This window comes from Crinia signifera, chromosome 6, assembly GCF_055691185.1.
Source record: "Crinia signifera chromosome 6, ASM5569118v1, whole genome shotgun sequence".
NCBI lineage: Eukaryota > Metazoa > Chordata > Amphibia > Anura > Myobatrachidae > Crinia > Crinia signifera.
Window position 1 is genome coordinate 2,624,426 of NC_139222.1, and position 13,139 is coordinate 2,637,564.

The 13,139-nt window shown below is 46.1% G+C and overlaps 3 protein-coding genes across 6 annotated transcripts in view; 1 reads left to right on the forward strand and 2 right to left on the reverse strand.

Annotated features, from left to right (window-relative positions):
• The window catches only part of LOC146009794 (uncharacterized), a 381,786-nt gene extending 374,093 nt beyond the window's left edge, over positions 1-7,693 (forward strand). For all 4 annotated transcript variants that reach the window (XM_083150253.1, XM_083150254.1, XM_083150255.1 and 1 more), the window contains one exon: positions 2,330-7,693. In XM_083150253.1, coding sequence (XP_083006379.1) covers positions 2,330-5,193 — 2,864 coding nt within the window. In that variant the 3' untranslated portion in view covers positions 5,194-7,693. The remainder of the gene's footprint in view (positions 1-2,329) is intronic.
• LOC146009797 (uncharacterized) overlaps positions 1-13,139 on the reverse strand; it is a 928,908-nt gene that overhangs the window by 824,336 nt on the left and 91,433 nt on the right. The window lies entirely within an intron of this gene.
• Positions 1-13,139, reverse strand: part of LOC146009796 (uncharacterized) — a 562,226-nt gene that overhangs the window by 251,077 nt on the left and 298,010 nt on the right. The gene's annotated exons all lie outside the window — the stretch shown is intronic.

Sequence of the window (13,139 nt, forward strand, 5' to 3'; positions counted from 1 at the left end):
AATCTCGGGATGTAAATGTCCCGAGTTCTGTGCAGGGATTGGCTGCGTCTTGAATCTCGGGATGTAAATGGCCCGAGTTCTGTGCGGGGATTGGCTGCGTCTTGAATCTCGGGATGTGAATGTCCCGAGTTCTGTGCGGGGATTGGCTGCGTCTTGAATCTCGGGATGTGAATGTCCCGAGTTCTGTGCGGGGATTGGCTGCGTCTTGAATCTCGGGATGTAAATGTCCCGAGTTCTGTGCGGGGATTGGCTGCGTCTTGAATCTCGGGATGTAAATGTCCCGAGTTCTGTGCGGGGATTGGCTGCGTCTTGAATCTCGGGATGTAAATGTCCCGAGTTCTGTGCGGGGATTGGCTGCCTCTTGAATCTCGGGATGTAAATGTCCCGAGTTCTGTGCGGGATTGGCTGCGTCTTGAATCTCGGGATGTAAATGTCCCGAGTTCTGTGCGGGGATTGGCTGCGTCTTGAATCTCGGGATGTAAATGTCCCGAGTTCTGTGCGGGATTGGCTGCGTCTTGAATCTCGGGATGTAAATGTCCCGAGTTCTGTGCGGGGATTGGCTACGTCTTGAATCTCGGGATGTAAATGTCCCGAGTTCTGTGCGGGGATTGGCTGCGTCTTGAATCTCGGGATGTAAATGTCCCGAGTTCTGTGCGGGGATTGGCTGCGTCTTGAATCTCGGGATGTAAATGTCCCGAGTTCTGTGCGGGGATTGGCTGCGTCTTGAATCTCGGGATGTAAATGTCCCGAGTTCTGCGCGGGGATTGGCTGCGTCTTGAATCTCGGGATGTAAATGTCCCGAGTTCTGCGCGGGGATTGGCTGCGTCTTGAATCTCGGGATGTAAATGTCCCGAGTTCTGCGCGGGGATTGGCTGCGTCTTGAATCTCGGGATGTAAATGTCCCGAGTTCTGTGCGGGGATTGGCTGCGTCTTGAATCTCGGGATGTAAATGTCCCGAGTTCTGTGCGGGGATTGGCTGCGTCTTGAATCTCGGGATGTAAATGTCCCGAGTTCTGTGCGGGGATTGGCTGCGTCTTGAATCTCGGGATGTAAATGTCCCGAGTTCTGTGCGGGGATTGGCTGCGTCTTGAATCTCGGGATGTAAATGTCCCGAGTTCTGTGCGGGGATTGGCTGGGTCTTGAATCTCGGGATGTAAATGTCCCGAGTTCTGTGCGGGATTGGCTGCGTCTTGAATCTCGGGATGTAAATGTCCCGAGTTCTGTGCGGGGATTGGCTGCGTCTTGAATCTCGGGATGTAAATGTCCCGAGTTCTGTGCGGGGATTGGCTGCGTCTTGAATCTCGGGATGTAAATGTCCCGAGTTCTGTGCGGGGATTGGCTGCGTCTTGAATCTCGGGATGTAAATGTCCCGAGTTCTGTGCGGGGATTGGCTGCGTTTTGAATCTTCATGTGTATGTAGTAACCATAGCCCATAGTGATTTGGGTATAGCAGTTTTTGGTACTTGTGTATTATCTGGGCGCCCGATTTTATCATTGCATGCCACTACTTAAGGCATGCGTTGCGATGCGACTTTTCATTGTAAAGACCTGATTTTTAATTGTATAGTCACCCATGGGTGATTTCATACCCCCACTATCCAACTGTGCATGGAGTAGATTTTATATAGCGTGGCGAGCGGATGCGGATTACTTTACATGTATTCTGCGTCCCCTCACGGGGCTCGCTGCGCTCGTCACACTATATAAAATCAACTCCATGCCTAGTTGGATAGTGGGGGTATGAAATCACCCATGGGTGACTATACAATTAAAAATTGGGTCTTTACAATGAAAAATCGCATTGCATGAATTGTATGCCGCTATATTGTATGCGATGCAAAAATCGGGCGCCCAGATATTACACAAGTACCCAGTTGTTTTTTGTTTGTTTTTTACTACTTGGACTGAAGAGGACCGGATCTACACTAGGAAGAGGTGAGTATGGATTTTTTTTTTATGGCGGTTTTGGATTCTACACTGAGAAGAGGATGTGATTGGCTACAGGGCGTGTAGGTAAGTATATGTGACGCTGCTACGGTGTTTATGGAAGTTCTACTGTCACAGTGTGCACATCTTTATTCAATATTTCTATTATATAGAGTATTATTAGTACCAGCTTGCCCTTCAGTGCTGCCCAGGTGGGGGAGGGGCACAACCTGGATCTCACTGATCTGTGCTTCTACCAGCTCACGGCCAGCATCTGATGATAATATAATCACCCGTGACAACAGTCCTTATTGTAACATGAAATGTTTGCGGCATCATTCATGTACTTGTGTTATTCCCGGCAGACGGATGTAACGGCAACAATATCTCATTGTATCTCCAGATTGTGAGAGAGAAGATCATGACCGCAAACAAGATTGTCTCGGTGATCATCCCATTACCCCAATTATACGTCCAGAACCTCGCAGTGCGGATGTATCGCCTGATCCTGCTTATAATGAGAAATGTTCTCCTGGTACATCTACTCCAGATCTCAGAGTAGATAAAATGTTTCCCCATCATTTAGACACCAAATGTTTTACACAGAACACAAAGCTTATTACCCATCAGCCAGCTGAGGCCATTCAGTGGCCATTTCCATGTTCTGAGTGTGGGAAATGTTTTACAAATAACTCAAAACTTGTTAGGCATGAGAGAAGTCACACAGGTGAGAGGCCGTATCCATGCTTTGAGTGTGGGAAATGCTTTACACAGAAATCATCTCTTTTTACACATCAGAGAATTCACACAGGTGAGAGGCCATATCCATGCTTTGAGTGTGGGAAATGCTTTACACAGAAATCATCTCTTTTTACACATCAGAGAAGTCACACAGGTGAGAGCCAATTTCCATGCTCTGAGTGTGGGAAAAGTTTTACCCAGGAATCACATCTTGTTACACACCAGAAAAGTCACACACGTGAGAAGCCATTTTCATGTTCTGAGTGTGGGAAAAGTTTTATATGGGAATCAAGTCTTGTTACACATCAGAGATGTCACACAGGGGAGAAACCATTTTCATGTTCTGAGTGTGGGAAATGTTTTACACAGAAAGCACATCTTGTTACACATCAGAAAAGTCACACAGGTGAGAAGCCATTTCCATGTTCTGAGTGTGGGAAATGTTTTACACAGAAATCAGAGATTGCTACACATCAGAGAAGTCACACAGGTGAAAGGCCATTTCCATGTTCTGAGTGTGGGAAATGTTTTACACGGAAAGCACATCTTGTTAGACATCAGAGAAGTCACACAGGGCAGAGGCCATTTACATGCACTGAGTGTTGGACATGTTTTACACAGAAAGCAAATCTTATTTTACATCAGAGAACTCACACAGGTGAGAAGCCATTTCCTTGCTCTGAGTGTGGGAAATGTTTTACACAGAAATCAGAGCTTGCTACACATCAGATAAGTCACAAAGGGGAGAGGCCATTTCCATGTTCTGAGTGTGGGAAATGTTTTATACAGAAATCAGATCTTGTTAGACATCAGAGAAGTCACACAGGTGTGAAACCGTTTCCATGCTCTGAGTGTGGGAAATGTTTTACACAGAAATCAACTCTAGTTGTACATGAGAAAAGGCACACAGGTGAGAGGCCATTTGCATGTTCTGAGTGTGAGAAATGTTTTATTCTGGAATCACATCTTGTTAGACACAAGAGAAGTCATACTGGTGAAAAACCATTACCATGCTCTGAGTGTGGGAAATGTTTTACATGCAAATCAAAACTTGTTAGACATCAGATAAGTCACATCGGTGAGATGCCATTTTCATGTTCTGAGTGTGGGAAAAGTTTTACCAAGGAATCACGTCTTGTTACACATCAGAAAAGTCACACCGGTGAGAAGCCATTTTCATGTTCTGAGTGTGGGAAAAGTTTTATATGGGAATCAAGTCTTGTTGCACATCAGAGAAGTCACACAGGTGAGAGGCCATTTCCATGTCCTGAGTGTGGGAAATCTTTTCAACAGAAATCATATCTTGCTTTACATCAGAGATGTCACACGGGGGAGAAACCATTTTCATGCTCTGAGTGTGGGAAATGTTTTACACAGAAAGCACATCTTGTTACACATGAGAGAAGTCACACAGGTGAGAGGCCATTTCCATGTTCTGAGTGTGGGAAATGTTTTATAAAGAAGTCAGCGCTTGTTAAACATCAGAGATGTCACACGGGGGAGAAACCATTTTCATGCTCTGAGTGTGGGAAATGTTTTACACAGAAAGCACATCTTGTTACACATGAGAGAAGTCACACAGGTGAGAGGCCATTTCCATGTTCTGAGTGTGGGAAATGTTTTACATATAAATCAGAGCTTGCTACACACCAGAAAAGTCACACACGTGAGAAGCCATTTTCATGTTCTGAGTGTGGGAAAAGTTTTACCCAGAAATCACGTCTTGTTACACATCAGAAAAGTCACACCGGTGAGAAGCCATTTTCATGTTCCGAGTGTGGGAAAAGTTTTACCCAGGAATCACGTCTTGTTACACATCAGAAAAGTCACACCGGTGAGAAGCCATTTTCATGTTCCGAGTGTGGGAAAAGTTTTATATGGGAATCAAGTCTTGTTGCACATCAGAGAAGTCACACAGGTGAGAAGCCATTTCCATGTTCTGAGTGTGGGAAATCTTTTCAACAGAAATCATATCTTGCTTTACATCAGCGATGTCACACGGGGGAGAAACCATTTTCATGCTCTGAGTGTGGGAAATGTTTTACACAGAAAGCACATCTTGTTACACATGAGAGAAGTCACACCGGTGAGAGGCCATTTCCATGTTCTGAGTGTGGGAAATGTTTTATAAAGAAGTCAGCGCTTGTTAAACATCATATATGTCACACAGGTGAGAGGCCATTTCCATGTTCTGAGTGTGGGAAATGTTTTACATATAAATCAGAGCTTGCTACACACCAGAAAAGTCACACACGTGAGAAGTCATTTTCATGTTCTGAGTGTGGGAAAAGTTTTATATGGGAATCAAGTCTTGTTACACATCAGAGATGTCACACGGGGGAGAAACCATTTTCATGTTCTGAGTGTGGGAAATGTTTTACACAGAAATCACATCTTGTTACACATCAGAAAAGTCACACAGGTGAGAAGCCATTTCCATGTTCTGAGTGTGGGAAATGTTTTACATGGAAAGCACGTCTTGTTAGACATCAGAGAAAGTCACACCGATTAGCGATCCTGCTCTGACAGAAAGTTACGTAGGGTACACACCAGAACAATTTGGCTTAAATTCCCCCAATTTCAATACTATGTTAACCTATAATATTGTATGTAATCGGGCATGTTTTAGATCTTGTGCACGTCCCCGTTGATCGTTTTGCAGATCCTATCTGCTGTAGTCAAGAATTGAAAATGACCCCTTCAAATGGGTACAGATCAGGATGGGATGCAGATGGTGAGACCTGCATGGTCACTCTGGTGTGTACCCAGCATCTCATTACAGTTATGTAGCTGTGTATTATAACCTGGCTATGCTTCAGACATTGATGCATCCCTGAGGTACTGGTTATTCCTTTGACTGGTCCCTTCTGGGTATATTCCATCATGGTCAGCACTCTGGGCCCTGTGATCACCTGTATACAAGCACTGTTGTACTTTATTGTCTGCCTCAAGCTGCCCAGTCCATGTAGCTGCCTACCGCATCTTTCCAGTGACGGCCAATGTGCAGTATCCAGTAACTGTTTCCAATCTGCACCTTGTCATCAGTGGTGTAACTATAGGGGGTTCAGCTGCAATGGGGCCCTGGTGTTTGGCAGGCCTGAGGATCCAGCAAGCTATCCCCTGTACCATAAAAAGAAATGAGTTTGTGCCTGTAACCTCCTCCCACACTGTCCCCTGTGTGCCAGCCCCCCCCCCAGTGCCGTATGCTGTGTACATCAGCCCCCCCTGTGCCGTCTCCTGTGTGCGTCAGCCCCCCTGTGCCGTCTCCTGTGTGTGTCAGCCCCCCCTGTGCTGTCTCCTGTGTACATCAGCCCCCCTGTGCCGTCTCCTGTGTGCGTCAGCCCCCCTGTGCCGTCTCCTGTGTGCGTCAGCCCCCCTGTGCCGTCTCCTGTGTGCGCCAGCCTCCCCTGTGCCGTCTCCTGTGTGCGCCAGCCTCCCCTGTGCCGTCTCCTGTGTGCGCCAGCCCCCCTGAGCCGTCTCCTGTGTGTGTCAGCCCCCCCTGTGCTGTCTCCTGTGTACATCAGCCCCCCTGTGCCGTCTCCTGTGTGCGTCAGCCCCCCTGTGCCGTCTCCTGTGTGCGCCAGCCTCCCCTGTGCCGTCTCCTGTGTGCGCCAGCCCCCCTGAGCCGTCTCCTGTGTGTGTCAGCCCCCCCTGAGCCGTCTCCTGTGTGCATCAGCCCCCCCTGTGCTGTCTCCTGTGTGCGTCAGCCCCCCTCTGCCATCTCTTGTGTGCGTCGCCCCCCGTGCCGTCTCCTGTGCGTAGGCCCCCCCTGTGCCGTCTCCTGTGTGTGCCAGCCCCCCCTGTGCCGTCTCCTGTGTGCATCTGCCCCTCCTGTGTACGTCAACCTCCCCTGTCCCATCTCCGGTGTGCCTCAGCCCCCTGTGCCGTCTCCTGTGTGCGTCAGCCTCCCCTGTCCTGTCTCCTGTGCGTCAGCCTCCCCTGTCCCGTCTCCTGTGTGCCACCCCCCCTGTGCCGTCTCCTGTGTGCCACCCCCCCTGTGCCGTCTCCTGTGTGCCACCCCCCCTGTGCTGTCTCCTGTGTGTGCCAGTCCACCACCAGGCCTGCCTCATCCTTAGTAGTGTCTACCAGTTTCTTGCCCCCTTAACACGGTCTGTCCTCTACTCTCTCCCTGATATCCCGTCACTCCCGAGTCAGGAGGGGCCCTAACAAGATTTTGCCATTGGGCCCATAAACCTCTTGTTACACCCCTGCTTGTTAGTCACGTATATGCTTTCTGCCCTTGCATTCATTCCGTCCGATCACCCCCGTAACCCTGCACCAGACCCTTCACACAGCCTCAGGATAACCTCATTTTAGGGGGATGCAGTCTGAAGATAGGAGAACAAAAAGCAATACTACCATGACAATACCGTGATATGCACTATATCTAAAATATCCCATTATTATTATTATCCCAAAATATCCCATTGTTATTATTATTATCCCAGAATATCCCATTGTTATTATTATCCCAGAATATCTAATTTTTATTATTATCCCAGAATATCCCATTATTATTATCCCATTGTTATTATCCCAGATTATCCCATTGTTCTTATTATCCCAGAATATATCATTGTTAATATTATCCCAGAATATCCCATTATGATTATCCCATTGTTATTATTATCCCAGAATATCCTATTGTTATTATCCCAGAATATCTCATTGTTATTATTATCCCAGAATATCCCATTATGATTATCCCATTGTTATTATTATCCCAGAATATCCTATTGTTATTATCCCAGAATATCTCATTGTTATTATCCCAGAATATTCCATTATTATTATTATCCCAGAATATCTCATTGTTAATATTATCCCAGAATATCCCATTATTATTATCCCAGAATGTCCCATTGTTATTATAATCCCAGAATATCCCATTGTTATTATCCCAGATTATCTCATTGTTATTATCCCAGAATATTCCATTATTATTATCCCAGAATATCTCATTGTTTTTGTTATCCCAGAATATCCCATTATTATTATCCCAGAATATCTAATTGTTAATATTATCCCAGAATATCCCATTGTTATTATCCCAGAATATCTCATTGTTTTTGTTATCCCAGAATATCTCATTGTTGTTATTATCCCAGAATATCCCATTGTTGTTATTATCCCAGAATATTCCATTATTATTATCCCAGAATATCCCATTGTTTTTTTTTTATCCCAGAATATCCCATTGTTATTATTATCCCAGAATATCTCATTGTTATTATCCCAGAATATCTCATTGTTATTATCCCAGAATATTCCATTATTATTATCCAAGAATATCTCATTGTTAATATTATCCCAGAATATCCCATTATTATTATCCCAGAATGTCCCATTGTTATTATAATCCCAGAATATCCCATTGTTATTATCCCAGATTATCTCATTGTTATTATCCCAGAATATTCCATTATTATTATCCCAGAATATCTCATTGTTTTTGTTATCCCAGAATATCCCATTATTATTATCCCAGAATATCTAATTGTTAATATTATCCCAGAATATCCCATTGTTATTATCCCAGAATATCTCATTGTTATTATCCCAGAATATCTCATTGTTATTATCCCAGAATATTCCATTATTATTATTATCCCAGAATATCCCATTGTTTTTGTTATCCCAGAATATCTCATTGTTGTTATTATCCCAGAATATCCCATTGTTATTATTATCCCAGAATATCTCATTGTTATTATCCCAGAATATTCCATTGTTTTTGTTATCCCAGAATATCCCATTGTTATTATTATCCCAGAATATCCCATTGTTATTATTATCCCAGAATATCTCATTGTTATTATCCCAGAATATCTCATTGTTATTATCCCAGAATATCCCATTGTTTTTGTTATCCCAGAATATCCCATTGTTGTTATTATCCCAGAATATCCCATTGTTGTTATTATCCCAGAATATCCCATTGTTTTTGTTATCCCAGAATATCTCATTGTTGTTATTATCCCAGAATATCCCATTGTTGTTATTATCCCAGAATATCCCATTGTTGTTATTATCCCAGAATATCCCATTGTTATTATCCCAGAATATCTCATTGTTCACATCTGAACGCTACTTTTGGGACAAAACAAGCCATCTGGTATCTATTTGCTGCGATTCATGACATTGGCGATATTACAGTCCAGATCAACGTGTCCTTATGGTAATTTGCTTGTTATTATTTGAATTACAATTGTCTTTTTAGTGCACTTGTACTCCTTTATATTAATATGGGATTCCATATATGTTTCTCATTTGATTAAATTTGTTTCTTGTACTGTTCCTATTGCAGTGTTTTACCCTAACAGCCAGCGCTGGTCCACTCTTTGTATTCTGGCATATGTATTAGAGACTGACAACCCCAGTACCAGCTGCAGATATCAGCTCACCAATCACCATTTCCTTTTCCTAGTCTGTGGCTAGACAATGGCAGGTATTCAATGACGTAATTCACCCTGTGAAGCGAATCCTGATTTGGATTCGCTGCACAATCGCTAGGTCCCTGTGTCCCTGCCAGCCCTCCATCACCCCACAGTGTCTGGCGCTTCCATCTCCCTGCGGCATTCGCGCGCTGGGGGTGTGTGTTAAAATTCGCCACCCCCCGGATCAAGCCGCATCAAGGTGGATTTGCTAATCCTGGGGGTCTTACGGGCCCAAATGAACTGTTGAATCAAGGATTGGATGGTCTGGAACCAGGTGTCTGGGATCTTAATCGGAAGCGCTTGAAGGAGATACAATAGTCGGGGGAGGGTGTTCATTTTAACCACGCCGATACGGCCTAACAATGAGATTGTTTTGTATTGCCATCTGCAAAAATCCTTTTTGATAGCTTTGAGGATAGGGTGATAGTTTAGGGAAAATAGTTGTGAGAGATCTCTTGGGAGTTGAACCCCCAGGTATGTAATATGGGAGTCTTTCCAAATAAATGGGAAGAGGGCTTTTAGGGCAGTTATTTCTTTGGGAGTTGCGGAGATGTTCAGGGCATATGATTTAGTGGTGTTAACCTTAAAATTGGAGAGGGCACTAAAAGTGTTCAGTTCCTGCATGAAATGTGGGAGTGAGTATGAGGGTTGTGTAAGGATTATTAAGACATCGTCTGCGAATAGGGCTAGTTTGTAATTGGTGTCGTCTACTTGTAGGCCTGTGATCAGGTTATTCTTCCTAATTGCCCTAGCGAGGGCTTCGATACACAGGACAAAAATGAGGGGGGAGAGTGGGCAACCCTGTCTTGTACCATTGCTAATGGAGAAAGTGTCAGATAGGGTTCCATTGACTTTAACTCGGGCAGAGGGTTGAGAGTAGAGAGCCAATATTCTATGGAGTGACACCTGTCCTAGCCCAATGTGTTCTAGCACTGCCCTCATGAAGTCCCAATTGACCCTGTCGAAAGCCTTTTCGGCATCGGTCGACAGTAAAATGGTAGGGGTTTGGCTCTTGGAAGCTAGATGAATTAGAGAGATTATTTTTGTAGTGTTAGCTTTTGCCTCGCGGCCGGGGACGAAGCCGACTTGGTCATTGTGTATGAGCAGGGGAAGAAATTTGTTAAGTCTAGTGGCCAGTAGTTTTGCATATAGTTTTAGATCTACGTTGAGCAGGGATATAGGCCTATAGCTGGGGCAGATAGAGGGATCTTTCCCTTGTTTTGGGATTACAGTGATTTGAGCTTCTAGGGACTGAGAGGGAAAGTAGTGGTTAACTGTTATGGAGTTAAAAACTTGGACTATTTTAGGGTTAAGGACGTCTTTAAAGGTTTTGTAATATGTTGCTGGGAATCCATCTGGGCCAGGGCTCTTACCTGAAGGCAGAGAGGCTATGGCCTGGTCAACCTCCAATGTCGTGAAGGGCTCATCTAGGGAGATTCTGGCTGGAGTGTGGGATATGCCACCTTTTCTAGGTATAGTTTAGAATTAATTAGGTTTGAAATAGGATTTGTTGTGGAAGATGGGTCTGTAAGGTTGTATAGCGCCGAGTAGTATTCTTTAAAACAAGCTGCAATTTCAGGTGTTTTAAAGCAGAGTGATCCTGATTTGTTTTTCATGGGCCTTAAGAGCCTGAGCCAGTAGGCGTCCAGGCTTGTTGCCCCACTGGTAATTGTATTGTGGAAAGAAATGCCACCAAGGGGGCTCCACATAAGCAGGAGCTGCCCCAACACTGGTGCTGGCCACTGCCACAGGGGGCATGGGCACAGGGGGCAGGGGCGCAGGAGGTACCTGAGTCAAGGTCGAAGCCCAGGCCGGATCCTGCTGTGAAGGCGGCAGAAGATCTGCTTCAAGGGCCAAACACCTGGAACAGATATCCTCCTCCTGCCGAGAGAGTATGTCCACACATACCCTACAGGTACGCTGCATCGGAGATGGAGTCTCCTTGCCAGGCATATTGTCCATGAAAAAAGACAAAAAACACCAGCAGTTACAACACTGACACCCAAGCAACACACTTGCAGCCTTACCCACAAAGCTTTAGCCAAGCCATTTGGTATGGGCAGATAAACTCAACAATTCAGCAAGCTGAAAAGGAGACACTGTATATGCAAAGCCAATACTATGAATGGTGACAGTGTTTCAAACTTTCATCTCTTCCAATGATATTGGAAGGAAGACAGCAGCAGAGCCCAACAATCCAGCCAGCCGCAGGAGAGGATAAATACCACAAACACCAGGCTCCAGAAGCAGGGTGTGGGGGAGAATCCCAGCAGCCTCCATCTCTAAACCCATCAAGTGCCAGAATGGCTGCTGATTAGGACCTTAATGAGGAGCTGGGACACCTGGGGCAAATTTTTTTTTTTGGATTGTGGGAGGAAACCGGAGTGCCCGGAGGAAACCCACTCAAGTACGGGGAGAATATACAAACTCCGCACAGTTAGGGCCATGGTGGGAACCGAACCCAGGACCTCAGTGCTGTGAGGCAGTAATGCTAACCATTACACCCTCCGTACTCCTACAGCACCTGGTGTTCCTATGTGGTCACCCACTCAAGAACTAACCAGGCCCAATATAAAGCATTAGCTGTAGATCCCAGGCTGTCTTCAAGCTTCCAATGATATTGAAAAGAAGACATCAGCAGAGCTCAACAATCCAGCCAGCAGCAGGAGATGAGAAATACCACACACACACACACCAGGCTCCAGGAACAGGGTGTGGGGGAGAATCCCAGCAACCTCCGTCTCTAAATCCAGCAAGTGCCAGAATGGCTGCTGATTAGGACCTTAATGAGGAGCTGGGGCAATCCTACATCACCTGGTGTTCCTATGTGGTCACCCACACAAGTACTAACCAGGCCCAATATACAGCATTAGCTGTAGATCCCAGGCTGTCTTCAAGCTTCCAATGATATTGGAAATAAGACATCCGCAGAGCTCAACAATCCAGCCAGCAGCAGGAGAGGAGAAATACCACACACACACCAGGCTCCAGGAGCAGGGTGTGGGGGAGAATCCCAGCAGCCTCCGTCTCTAAACCCAGCAAGTGCCAGAATGGCTGCTGATTAGGACCTTAATGAGCTGGGACACCTGGGGCAATCCTACATCACCTGGTGTTCCTATGTGGTCACCCACACAAGTACTAACCAGGCCCAATATACAGCATTAGCTGTAGATCCCAGGCTGTCTTCAAGCTTCCAATGATATTGGAAATAAGACATCCGCAGAGCTCAACAATCCAGCCAGCAGCAGGAGAGGAGAAATACCACACACACACCAGGCTCCAGAAGCAGGGTGTGGGGGAGAATCCCAGCAGCCTCCGTCTCTAAACCCAGCAAGTGCCAGAATGGCTGCTGATTAGGACCTTAATGAGGAGCTGGGACACCTGGGGCAATCCTACATCACCTGGTGTTCCTATGTGGTCACCCACTCAAGTACTAACCAGGCCCAATATACAGCATTAGCTGTAGATCCCAGGCTGTCTTCAAGCTTCCAATGATATTGGAAAGAAGACATCAGCAGAGCTCAACAATCCAGCCAGCAGCAGGAGAGGAGAAATACTACACACACACCAGGCTTCCAGGAGCAGGGTGTGGGGGAGAATCCCCGCAGCCTCCGTCTCTAAACCCAGCAAGTGCCAGAATGGCTGCTGATTAGGACCTTAACGAGGAGCTGGGACACCTGGGGCAATCAGAGAGCAAGCCTCAGCACTTCCCCAGGGGTGGGGGAGGGACTAACCTACAGCACCTGGTGTTCCTATGTGGTCTCCCACTCAAGTACTAACCAGGCCCAATACACAACATTTCCAATGTGTATGGCTGTAGGTTCCCAGGCTGTCTAACCTCCCCCTCAGGCATCAACCCCCGGGACATAGCCTGACTAATTGTCCCTGGTGATCTAGTGGAAAGGTGGAGCAGTCCAGACCCCCACTGCCTGCCCCCCCCCCCCCTGCTGACTCCCATACAAACGGGGGGGGATCGCTGCTAGACGCGGCTCCCTGCAAGCAGGGAACCGCCGATTACCTGCCCGGGGACGGAGT